Below are 11,137 nucleotides of genomic sequence, written 5' to 3'. Positions count from 1 at the left end.
TATTCAGGAATCCTTCATTACGGCACCTCTTTCTTCCTTTCACTCCCTCCTTTATCCCTTCCCTTACGGCGCGGTACAGGTGTCCGTAGATTTGTGACACAAATGCTGCGCCATTTCCTTTCCCTAAAAAAAACCAATTCCTGCGGTGGTTCAGTGGCTAGAGTGCTTGGCTACTGATCCGGAGTACACAGGTTCGAACCCGACCGCGGCGGCCGCGTTTCGATGGAGGTGAAATGCAAAGGCGCCCGCGTGTGCTGTGCGATGTGAGCGCGCTTTAAAGATCCCCAGGTGGTCGAGATTCCTCTCAGATTCCTCTATATTTATGAGCCGCTTCAGATGAGTTTTTACCTGTTTGTATCTGCACCAAACCCTAGCCAATACCCTACCGTGGGTATGTGCAATCGCATTTGAGGGAACAACAGATGAGGGCCAGGAGGGATTGGGGTGGACAGGGTCGCCGCGTCAGATGCTGGCCTGGATTTCTTGAAACCTGGCGGCCTCCAGCCAGTTGGACGGCGAGGAGCTGGTGCTCACGATCCGGGCTACGCAGCAAGGTCTCCCAAGTGGTCGAAATTATTCCGGAGCCCTCCACTACGGCACCTTTCTTCATTGGTTCTCTGAGTTCCTCCTTTGACCCGTCCCTTACGGCGCGCGGTATCACGTGATCGTCGACATGTCAGACAGATACTGCGCCATTTCCTCATCCCAACGAGCAATTAATGTGGATTAGCTCAGCTAATCCAGGATATACAAAGCGAAAGGTGCCGGCGTTCGCTGTGTTCATGGGCGTTGACAATGCTCTATACGGCGTTGGCTTTGAGGAAAGGAAGGGCGCATAACTGGCTCCCTGGATATGCGGACGCCTCATTCGTGCTTTGATACATGTGGCGCTGATGAGAGAGAGATGTGGCCTGAATGCATAGCGCTGACAGCGTTGTGGCTGACATGCGGCACTGCAGCAATAGCTAGGCCGCTCTGTTCATTTGGTGATCAATCTCTCGCGATCAACCATTAACTGCATGCCACCTCCCAGGGTGGCAGGGAGGGCGCGCTGCCTACCCAGTGTGCGGAACGCAATCAAAGCAGGCTTTTGCAGTTGGACACCAACGCCGCGTACATGAAAGCCAGATTGAGGTCTCCACTGACCCACGGAGCCGCTTGTGCGCCTTTCCTTTCGTGAAAATGAACGGCCTTTGCAAAGCTGTCAACGCCAACGAACTCTATGAACGCCCCCGGCTCACCTCTTTTGTTTTTGAGGAAAGGAAATGGCACAGTAACCGTGTTACATATATCGGTGGACACCCGAACCGCGCCGTAAAGGAAGAGATAGAGGAGGGAGGGAAATAAGAAAGAACTGAAAATTGAAAGTTGTATTTTGAGGAAAGGCGCGATGCTACGCAGCGGCGGAACACCTGTGGCTCGGCGCTACTAGTGGCGCATGCACAGTAGTAACTAGGGGGCGCGCGTTGTGAAGTCATGTGCCTCCTCGGAGCACCGCCACGGCGAAATCGCAAATTCGCGGCCAGTAAAGCTTTCGTTTTGAAATTTAATTAACCCGTATAGTACTCACACTCAGGCATCAGCACACGCACACACACAAAAAAATTTCAAGAGAGACTAGGTGGCGGCACATTTTATACCTGCTCAGAGCGCTCAAAGCACGTAGAGTGCAGAGCTCGGCAAGAGTTTTTTTTTTTTTTATTCGAGAAGTGTGCCATGAGGCATAAGTTGAAAAAGGAAAGGGGGGAAGGAATGCACGGGATTGAAAGTTAAAAGAAGGAGTGAAGAACCGTTGCGCTGAGGTAGTCGCAGAGGTTGTTAATGAAACGGTTGTCCATTGTCCACTTCACGAAGTCACTTTCGCGGTTCCACCGCAGGCCCACCTCCCTGAGGAGCCGTTTTCTGATAGCAGCCGTCGCTGGGCACGTCCACAACAAGTGCCGCACATCACATATGTCCGGTGCAGCGCCACAGTGAGGGCACCTGTCAGGTAGTGGCAGATCTTTGGCACGCCACCGATGACGGACAGATGGTGTCAGAGCCGCCCCTGCCCGAATCCGGCGCACGGATACCTCCTCCTGCCGAGTAAGACTACGGGGGAGAGGGTGCGAACACGGAGGAATTAGAGCGCGTGTTCGCTGGCGCAGAACTTCGGAATCGGAAACGTGGGACAGGAACGGATCTGGGGGAAGAGGGGAAGGTGGCGGATCGTCTAATGTATGAAGATGAGTCATAGCATCCGCTTGAATGTTATGTGGATCCTGGGCATGGCCGCGAATCCAGTGTATGCGCACAGGACATGGATACTGTGCGCAGAGCACATGAATAGATTGTGAAATCTGGAACGTTCGTCGAACAGCCTTCAGCTGTTTAAGAGAGTTGTTGTTAGCCTATCAAAATATAGCACATATCCTACTCACACTGGGGGAATCGGCTAAGAAACGGGTGGCTGTTTACCTGTGCTAGCATGTGTGTGCTAGCCACCCTACCTGTACTCAGTTAATAAAAAAGAAAAGCTCACGGGAACGCAACACCGGTGGATTCTTCCTCATGAACAGAAAAGGGATGAGTTCTGATTTCAAAAGAAATAATAATAATAATAATAATAATAATAATAATAATAATAATAATAATAATAATAATAATAATAATAATAATAATAATAATAATAATAATAATAATAATAATAATAATAATAAGGAATTAAATAAGAATGATTAAGACAAAATGTAATAATTGAAAGAAAAGAAAATTTTGTAACACTTAGCAAGGCAGTCGGTGAGAGTTGCTTGGCGCTTTGGCGCTACCGTCACTAGCGTTCTCCTTCCCATCCACTTAATCATCAAACATGGCTGCCGGCGCCGTCGACCTGCGTATGGGCTGGGAAGGTTCGTACCGTAGATGAGATACCTCGCCATCGCAGTTTACGCTTCAGCATTGCCGCCTGCCTTCGCAAAGTACAGAAATGAGGAGAAGAGATTTTTTTTCTCACCCTTAAGTGTTGAACGATTGTCACAAACCTCTGAATGATGTGGTGGTACTCCGCTGGTCCGTGCCGGAAAACGCGCTGGCTTGTTTCAGTTTCCTGCTGGTGCAGGTGCGACGGTGCGCAGCTAGTAGCGTAAAACTGCGAACGTTGCTCAGAGTGGCCCCTAAAATTTGCTTGTGTACCGATCATTTTCGCGCTGGCATAAGAGCATGAACACTACTGAAACTTCAACAGTTTAAACCTCAGCAGGTTTCTATGTTGTATTGCACATGACCCCGTGTGAGTCGCTAAGTTTTCTTCGCTCCATATTAAAGCCTTCATAAAGCACTTCGTTTTGCTTGCAGATGAAGTGGACAGTAAGTAAATAATGCCGTGAAGCTTGCTCTCTTGATACACCCGCTTGTCTAACTAGCGCTTTCCGTCATTCCAGATGCACGGGAAACACTGCGCCAGTGGAGAGAAGAGAACGACAGGAGATCAGAAGAGACAGTCGAGCTATGGCGCAATGTTATCGCCAAACACATAAAGAAACTGGGAGACGAAAGTAAGTCTAGTCATGAAAGTACGAGCCCTAATCGAGGCGGTGCTAATAATAATTGGTTTTGGGGGGGAAAGGAAATGGCGCAGTATCTGTCTCATATATCGTTGGACACCTGAACCGCGCCGTAAGGGAAGGGTAAAGGAGGGAGTGAAAGAAGAAAGGAAGAGAGAGGTGCCGTAGTGGAGGGCTCCGGAATAATTTCGACCACCTGGGGATCTTTAACGTGCACTGACATCGCACAGCACACGAAATCATGTTCTTGATCTCACCGCCATGCATCCGTTACAGAGTGGGTCGTCTACGAACAAGTATGCATAGCCGCTTTGGACTGCCATGAAATGGCGCTCGCAAAGGTGAAAAAATGCGTTTTATGCATCCGATCATGTTGTACCGACGTCGCGTATAGAAATGAGCTTAACACTTGCTTTATTTCCGCACATTCTCCGCAGGAGTGTTTAGACAAGCTGGACGAAGAGTTCCCTGGGAGTTTACGAGTGAAGAAGCTGGAAGCGATGCAGCTCGAAGCGCTTGAAAAGTAAGTGTCTGGAAACTTGACCGGTATTTATTTAGTCATTTCCTTGTAATTTCTATAGCATGGAATGAGCACAGCCCATTCAGAGTGGGAAGAAAAAAGCTGGGTTGCTGCTGCTGCATCGGCATATGCACATTGTTGAGCAGAGCGATAGAAATGTGCAACGTACAATTACTCACTGGATCTTTCATTCTCCGAGAGAATGTTTGCATTCAACCTGTACGTTCATCAGTATGCTTGTGTAGAGTGCCTGAACACTGCCTTGACACAAGCAAAAGTTGTGGTCGAAATTTCCTGAGCCTTTACTACGGCGTCCCTCATAGACTTAATCGCTTTGGGATGTTAAACCCCCATAAACCACTGCAAGCAAAAGTGAACTTTTTAAGCAGGTATTCAGTTCTAGACACAATGCTTGAACTGCTGTAAAAGTGCATACACACTGCTAGATTTCCTTTTTGCAATTGCACTGTGCCAGTAATAGTGTAGCTGAGCCAAGATTTCCCTTTTTTTGTGTAGCTCACCCATAAGTTGTGTGGGAGCTATGCAAACGGTCTGCAGTTTGGATAAGTCTTCCTTATGTAGAAATTGTGCTATAGCCATGAAAGTCTGGTTCTTTCCAACATCAGAATTTGAAGTAGACTATAGCATTTATTTCTTGAAATAGTTTGATGCTGTTTTGTGCAGAAACAAAACACTGCTACAGCTGACACCTAGATGAAGTATCTGTGTGTGTGTATTATTCTGATGATTGGGTCTAATGAGCACAGTAGCATCATTCTCTCTCCCTTTCCAAGAATTCTGCTTCCCTCCTGTTTGTCGTTGAAGCCTTTCGTGGATAGTCGTACAAAGCTTTCTCGTCTTTTCTGTCTGCCGCAGGTATGACGAGGCGTTCGCACAGTATGATTCCCTGCTGGTTCAGGACGAGGCAAATTCTGCAGTCCACAAGCGGCGAGTTGCGGTGCTGCTCTCACAGCAGTTGGTTGGGGAAGCGGTGCGTGAGCTGAGCGACTACCTGCGCCGTTTCATGGGTGACCAGGAAGCCTGGCTTCAGCTATGCGGGCTGTACTTGCGGGAGCAAGACTTGGCTCGCGCGGCCTTCTGCCTCGAGGAGCTGATCCTTTGCAACCCACACAACCACCTGTACTATCAACGCTACGCTGAGGTTTGTATCTACTAAAGTAGAATGGCTGCTTTTGTTTAATTTCGCAGATGTGCAAGTTTTCATTAAAGGGACGATGCAATAAATTAATTGAGATTACGTAAATCAGACGACAGATAGGCGTTTCATCACTCATCACCCCAATGCAAGAATTTTTGAGCTAGCATCAATAACAACGAAGATATAGACGATTAAAAATAACGCTCCTCCTCTCCCCCCTCAACTTGTACACGTGGGGCACCAGACAAAAATAAAGAAAACAGCTCTAGGACTGGGCACCGCCCATGAATACGTCGTTCGCTGACGTTCCTTTTGCAACTTCCGGTTGTCACTCCTAGCACCCCAGCAGCAGCGTCCGCGGCGTGATTGCGGCGCGCGTCGGGTTTCTTTGCTTGTCGTCTGTTGTAGTTAGCAGTAATGAACCTGAACCTCGAGGCACGACTGCTCGCTCTTACGGCCGCTATGGGCATCGAGCCCTATGCGTTCACTCCGTACCGGCTGAACGCCAGCAACGACAGTAGCGATTCGGCAAGCCACTGCGAGTGGCTCCGGAACTCCCGACAGAAGGAAGCGGCAGAGGAAAATTGAAACCATATGCGCGAAGGCAATGCCCTGGCTCGCGCTTGTCCAAGAGGGTCGCGCGGCGGCATGAGCAGATGATTTTCACAGCTACTGGAAGTGTGCCCGTGACGTCGTGGCTACCGTGGCTCCAGCGAATGACATGTGGTGGCCTGGTGACGTCGTGGGTACAGTGACGTCTTTTTTCACGATTTTAGTTTCAAAATCGGTCACTACGAGCACACCGATTGGCCTACGAATTTTAAAAACACGCTTTTTAAAAATTCATAGTAAATTGCCGGCTCAGTTCCGAAGACTCATACTTGTGAATGCTTCTGAGCATCATTTCTAAGCATTGAAAACATTTACAGGCGACTTTTATTCATTGCATAGTCCCTTTAACGCCGCTGCATTTTTCAGTCTGAATGAGTAATCTCTCACACAAGTGTTGCATATGACACACAACCCAACAGATTTGTTGCAATGGTCATCATTTATCTCAGATGACTGAGTCTCTTTCTAAAAGCTGTTGCTGGTGCCTTATCTTTCAAGATTGCATGAATTACCAGCAATTTTATTTTACTCGTCCTGGACATGCATTAATGCTTGAAAAATATGGTGTTCTCTACACAACTGGAACTCCTTTGTCACCGCTGCGGTGGCTCAGTGGTTATGGCGCTCGGCAGCTGACACAAAAGACGCGGGTTTGATCCTGACCGTGGCGGTCACATTTCGATGGAGGCGAAATTCTAAAGTCCGAGTACTGTGTGATGTCAGTGTATGTTAAAGAACCCCAGGTGGTCAAAATTTCTGGAGCCCTTCACTACGATGGCCCTCATAGCCCGAGTCGCTTTGGGACATTAAACGGCCATAAACAGATCAATCGAAACCTTTTCGTGCTCTGTTGACCAGACCAAACTATTCTTTTGTTTCCCTTTTTCTGCAGATCCAGTACACAATAGGCAATATGGAAACAATGGAGTTGGCAAGATCATATTTTGCGCAAGCAGTCAAATTGAATCCCAGCAACATTCGGGCACTTTATGGGCTTTTCTTGGTGAGTGTTTCATCTTTAAGTGTCCAGAATCTTAGTTTCAGCAATAGAAAACCGAAATTTCTGCCATAAGCCTAACCACTCTTAAAGGTTAGGCACATTAAGTTCTGAATTTTCTGACACATTTATAATGGAGTAGAAATTCTAGGGCTCCATTCCACTCTTTGTGCAGTGGGAACCTTGGGTTCTAATATACCACTGCTGTAATGGAGCTAAACGTTTTCTTTTTTTATATGACTATTACTTTGTCACTTTTGTGGCCGTTAACATTTGTGCTTTATTTTTGTGTGGTATGCGGCACATTCTTTTTTGTTGTACTAATTCGTTGGTGGAAATACAAAAAAGGCAGTGCCAATTCAAATTAGGTTGTATTATTTGAAATGTTGCTTTAAATTATCCACAGTCACATGATCAAGTTTAATAAATGTGGCTAAGTATTGGAAATTGTGAGCGTGTATGTTTGTTGGGAAAAAGTTGTCCTGGTAGATCCAGATCATAAAATAGAAATTAGCATGAGATTAAGACCAACCTGCTGTGGATTTAGCAGACACTCTGAAATAAAGAAGAATGGCTTGCTGATAATTCATCAAAAGAATGCAAATGTAGCCAGTATATCCTGCCAGTTACTTTACTCTCTTGCGTGGTGGAGTGGCATGGTCAGGGAGTTGCAAGTAACAGTGCGGTCACGGGTGGTACTGAAGGTTGCTGCTAGGGGCTTTTGGACTTGACGTAGCTGGTGATAATGATAAGAAATGGCTGGAGGAAATCGTGCCGCTGCCAAGGGCTTGTACTGGCCAGGCACTCTCTTAAACCCTGAAAAAGCACAAATCTAGTTTGTAATAACGAAGCAATTACTCATTGGCATCCACCCCCGAAGTGCAGCCGTATGGCTGCAAAAGAAAGCTGTACAGTTTCCATGGAAACTTTTGTAATTAAAGAAAAGTTCGTCCTGGTCTGGGGTTTGAATCCGAGACCACAGCTTCACTGGAGCAGTTGCTCTGCCAAGTCAGCTAACCAGGACGGCTAGGATGCAGTAGTGGCCATATAATAAGTAGAGGCCGCACCTTGACTTGTGTGTTTTGAAAACTGCTGAAAAAAATGGCACCTTTTCTGCAGCAAGTAGGCATATGACATCATTGCCTTCTTTTTTTCAGGCTTCCAGTCACATTGGCTCACATCCCAAGAGTTCTGTACAGAAGAAAAAAGACAACCAGCGGTACGCAGCTTGGGCTTCTCAGCAAATCACCAAAAAGTACCAGGTAAGTGGCAAAGAGGCCAGCAGGCCAGTGAAAGTTTTTGGTGCTGTTTGTTGCAAGGGAGGTTTGATATGTATGTGAATACTTAACAGAAATGCTGTTGAGATCAAAAGAGGTGTTCGCCATGTGAGCTTCGGCTAACTGCATCGCAGCACCATGTTTTAAGTGCTTTCTTTTCTATCAGCAGGAATGCGACAGATTGATACAAAGACTGACATGCCTACAGATAAAAGCGGTTCCCCTTTCAGTTGTCTCGATAGCAGGCGCGGCCAGTAGTGCTCAATTAAAGCTCAGTTGCAGCAGTAAAAGAGGGTTGAGTCAAAGCTCATATGGTGCACACCACTTTTGCTCCCGACAGCGCATGGTGTGGCATCTTTCACTGCTGAATGAAATAGGAACGAGCGCTCAAGATGTCCTACTCTGTACTGAGTGACCCCGTCCATGTCATTCCCTCTGTCCATGTCAATCGCTGGCTCAAGTCATGAAAAATGAAATACCGACATATGTCCCGCGCTATCTTTTCTGTTATTGCTTTGTTGAAGGTATCCATGTAACTGAAGGAACTTAACCACTCAGATATCTTGGCCTTTGAAATGATGTTAAATTTTTTCATCGTAATTCCTTACTTGTTTGCACATTGTAACTGTGCCAATGGTTGGTCAAGGCGGCAGAAGGTGGCCCTTTGCACATGCTGATAAAACTGATAATTGAGCTAGTTGGTGACTGTCCCATTTCTTTCAAATAGAGCAACATGAAACGGCAGGGCATTACTGATCTGTTATTCATTCTTTCCTATCCGTTGTGCTTGGAACGAAATGGATTGGTGCACATGGTTATGCTGTGACCATGGCAGTGGTTTGTGTAGTGCAGTTAGATGCAAAGCTGGGCAAAAGATAAGCTCTTGAAGTAATTGGCGTGAACAGGAATAGTGAGAAGGCCTCCCAGTTCTACCATTTTGTTAGCTTCTGTGATTAAGCTGACATACAATTTTTGAGAAACCTGTAAACATGCTCGATTCGATTGATCAGGACTGGATATATGTACACAAGGAAAGTCCCACTAATACGGTCGAACCTCATAATGACGTCCATAATATAAAATTTTGTTAAAACGCATGCAAGAGCAAGTTTAGTCAGTGAAGGGGTGCAACTGAGGAGATCCTTACTACAGAAGCAGGGAGACCTTTTTCAAAGTTTAACGACATTTCGAAAGCACTCGTGGTGTTTCCGGAGATTGCAAAATAAACTTGGGAGGCACTTAATGCACCTGAAGAGTGAAATGCGATAGCATTCAAGATCCCCATTGTTGCTGCTTAGGTGTAGCTGTAGCCAAGAACTGGTTCTGACCAGATTTTCCTGCCATTTTTTTTTGCTTCTTTTACTTGTCAAATTCCCACCTGCCACAGTGGGCAGGCTATGATGCCGTCACAAAGTCTTGGGGCCTCTCAATCCGATGGGCCGGTTTTGATGACATCAAAAGGTCACGTTACCTCTCTTGAACGGTCAGCAATGTGGACACTCATTGCATTAGAACCGAGAGCCAATTAGGTTGGCTTCCCCGCACAGCACTGCCAGCGTACCATGGTGGCAGACCAAGTGCCAGTCAGGGTGGCTTCCCCACATTACAGCCGTGTCGTGTGGAAAATGGCATTTCGGAGAAAAAGCTATCGCTGTTTTCAGCACCTCTGCAACAGCTGACATGAGCGCAGGATGGTTATTGCAAAGCTAAAATTGTCCATGCCCCTGCTTCTGAGGCACTGTTGACAGGTGCGAGAGGCGTGGACGCATGCTGACTGCCTGGCTACCAACCCTTCACGCTGCTATATCTTGTGTCACTGTTGAATAGTGTAAAAGTGCGAACCTTGGCACAGACGCTTGCCGCACCACCACCACTCACTCGTGTAGTGCGGCGAAGCCTGCCATCCGAGCGGGCACCGCTTAGCGCAGGGCAATTCGATACATTCGTTTTGTGGCCGAACACGTTTGATATGTAAAGTAAAAATTGCATGTATTTGTTATACATATTGAAAGAGTTTGATATCTTAATAATTTGTAATGTCTGTCTTCGTTATATTCAGATTCGACTGTATTAGTGCCACTATTTTGAATATTGCAGCAGCCATATGGTCTTGCCTAAACTTTGGAGAAGGTGTCATTTCCTGCCAGTCAGCCAAATCAAGTGCTTTGTCTTGGTTTGCAGGAAAGGCAGTGTGAAGACTCCCAAGTGAAACTGCTAGAAAACATGCTGACCACTTTACAGATCAACTGAGGACATCTCTTTGGACCATCCAGCCACTTGCTACATGCACACGTTGTATTTATACGGAAAGAAAAAAAAAACTGTAGGAGCATATATATGATATTTGCATAAATTACTCTTTGAAACGTTTTTTTTTTTTGCTGTTTTACACGCATTTGACTGACACTTTCTTGGGGCATGTGGTACTGATCCAAATGGCATGCAAGGAATTACATTTATGTGGAGCCCAAAGCTTTATGAAAGGGAACACCAGAGCGCTCGGCAGATAGCCTTGAGCCCCTACTTGTGGCTGCACGCAGCGGTCACCTTTCACAATACGGTCGAAAGGGTTCTGCTGTCTGGCTCACACCTCTATTTCCAGTTTGTATCCGAGATCGGCTGCCGCATACTGCCACAAGTAGGGTTCGAGGTTATCTGCCACGTGCTCCCATGTTCTTTTTCATAAAGCTTTCGACTGTGCAGGTGTGGACAAAAGTAACCAGAGTACGCTATCGCCTTTTAACATTTTTCATGCATTGAATAATTGAAACTGGCAGCTGCGGTATGTGGAGGCTGGTTAGTGAAAGCCAGTGCACTTTCTCATGGACAAATAATATTTCATGTGTGATAGGGAAGGTGTGATTGCAATTAGAACGGAACAGCACACTTCGTTTACTGATGTCTGCACCTGCACATTACATCACTGCAAATACGAGTTCCTTATCTTGACTATTTTGTATTGCACCAGCCGAATACTATACGTGAAGTTTGAGTTGAGACAGCATGTGGCTTTGTCACAGCGATCAAAAA

General features: G+C 46.4%; 1 protein-coding gene across 1 annotated transcript; it reads left to right on the top strand.

Annotated features, from left to right (window-relative positions):
• Positions 1-2,777: 2,777 nt before the first annotated feature.
• Positions 2,778-10,478, top strand: LOC144128491 (ER membrane protein complex subunit 2-like). The gene is made up of 8 exons (XM_077661925.1): positions 2,778-2,888; positions 3,420-3,533; positions 3,819-3,883; positions 3,980-4,065; positions 4,939-5,224; positions 6,726-6,836; positions 7,988-8,092; positions 10,289-10,478. The coding sequence occupies exons 1-8, from the start codon at positions 2,849-2,851 to the stop codon at positions 10,355-10,357; spliced, it is 876 nt and encodes a 291-aa protein (XP_077518051.1). The 5' UTR covers positions 2,778-2,848; the 3' UTR covers positions 10,358-10,478.
• The last annotated feature ends 659 nt before the right edge of the window (positions 10,479-11,137 follow it).

Source organism: Amblyomma americanum, chromosome 4 (assembly GCF_052857255.1).
Source record: "Amblyomma americanum isolate KBUSLIRL-KWMA chromosome 4, ASM5285725v1, whole genome shotgun sequence".
In the NCBI taxonomy this organism is placed as follows: domain Eukaryota; kingdom Metazoa; phylum Arthropoda; class Arachnida; order Ixodida; family Ixodidae; genus Amblyomma; species Amblyomma americanum.
Note: the sequence above shows the minus strand (reverse complement) of the source record. Positions and strands in the feature narration are given on the sequence as shown.

What these genes read in the sequence shown, in the direction of transcription:
- LOC144128491 (XM_077661925.1), top strand. Translation starts at nt 2,849, where the DNA reads ATGGCTGCCGGCGCCGTCGACCTGCGTATGGGCTGGGAAG. An exon ending in AAAGAAACTGGGAGACGAAA is followed by an intron (nt 3,534 to 3,818) that starts GTAAGTCTAGTC and finishes CATCCGTTACAG; the next exon opens with AGTGGGTCGTCTACGAACAA. An exon ending in CACTTTATGGGCTTTTCTTG is followed by an intron (nt 6,837 to 7,987) that starts GTGAGTGTTTCA and finishes TCTTTTTTTCAG; the next exon opens with GCTTCCAGTCACATTGGCTC.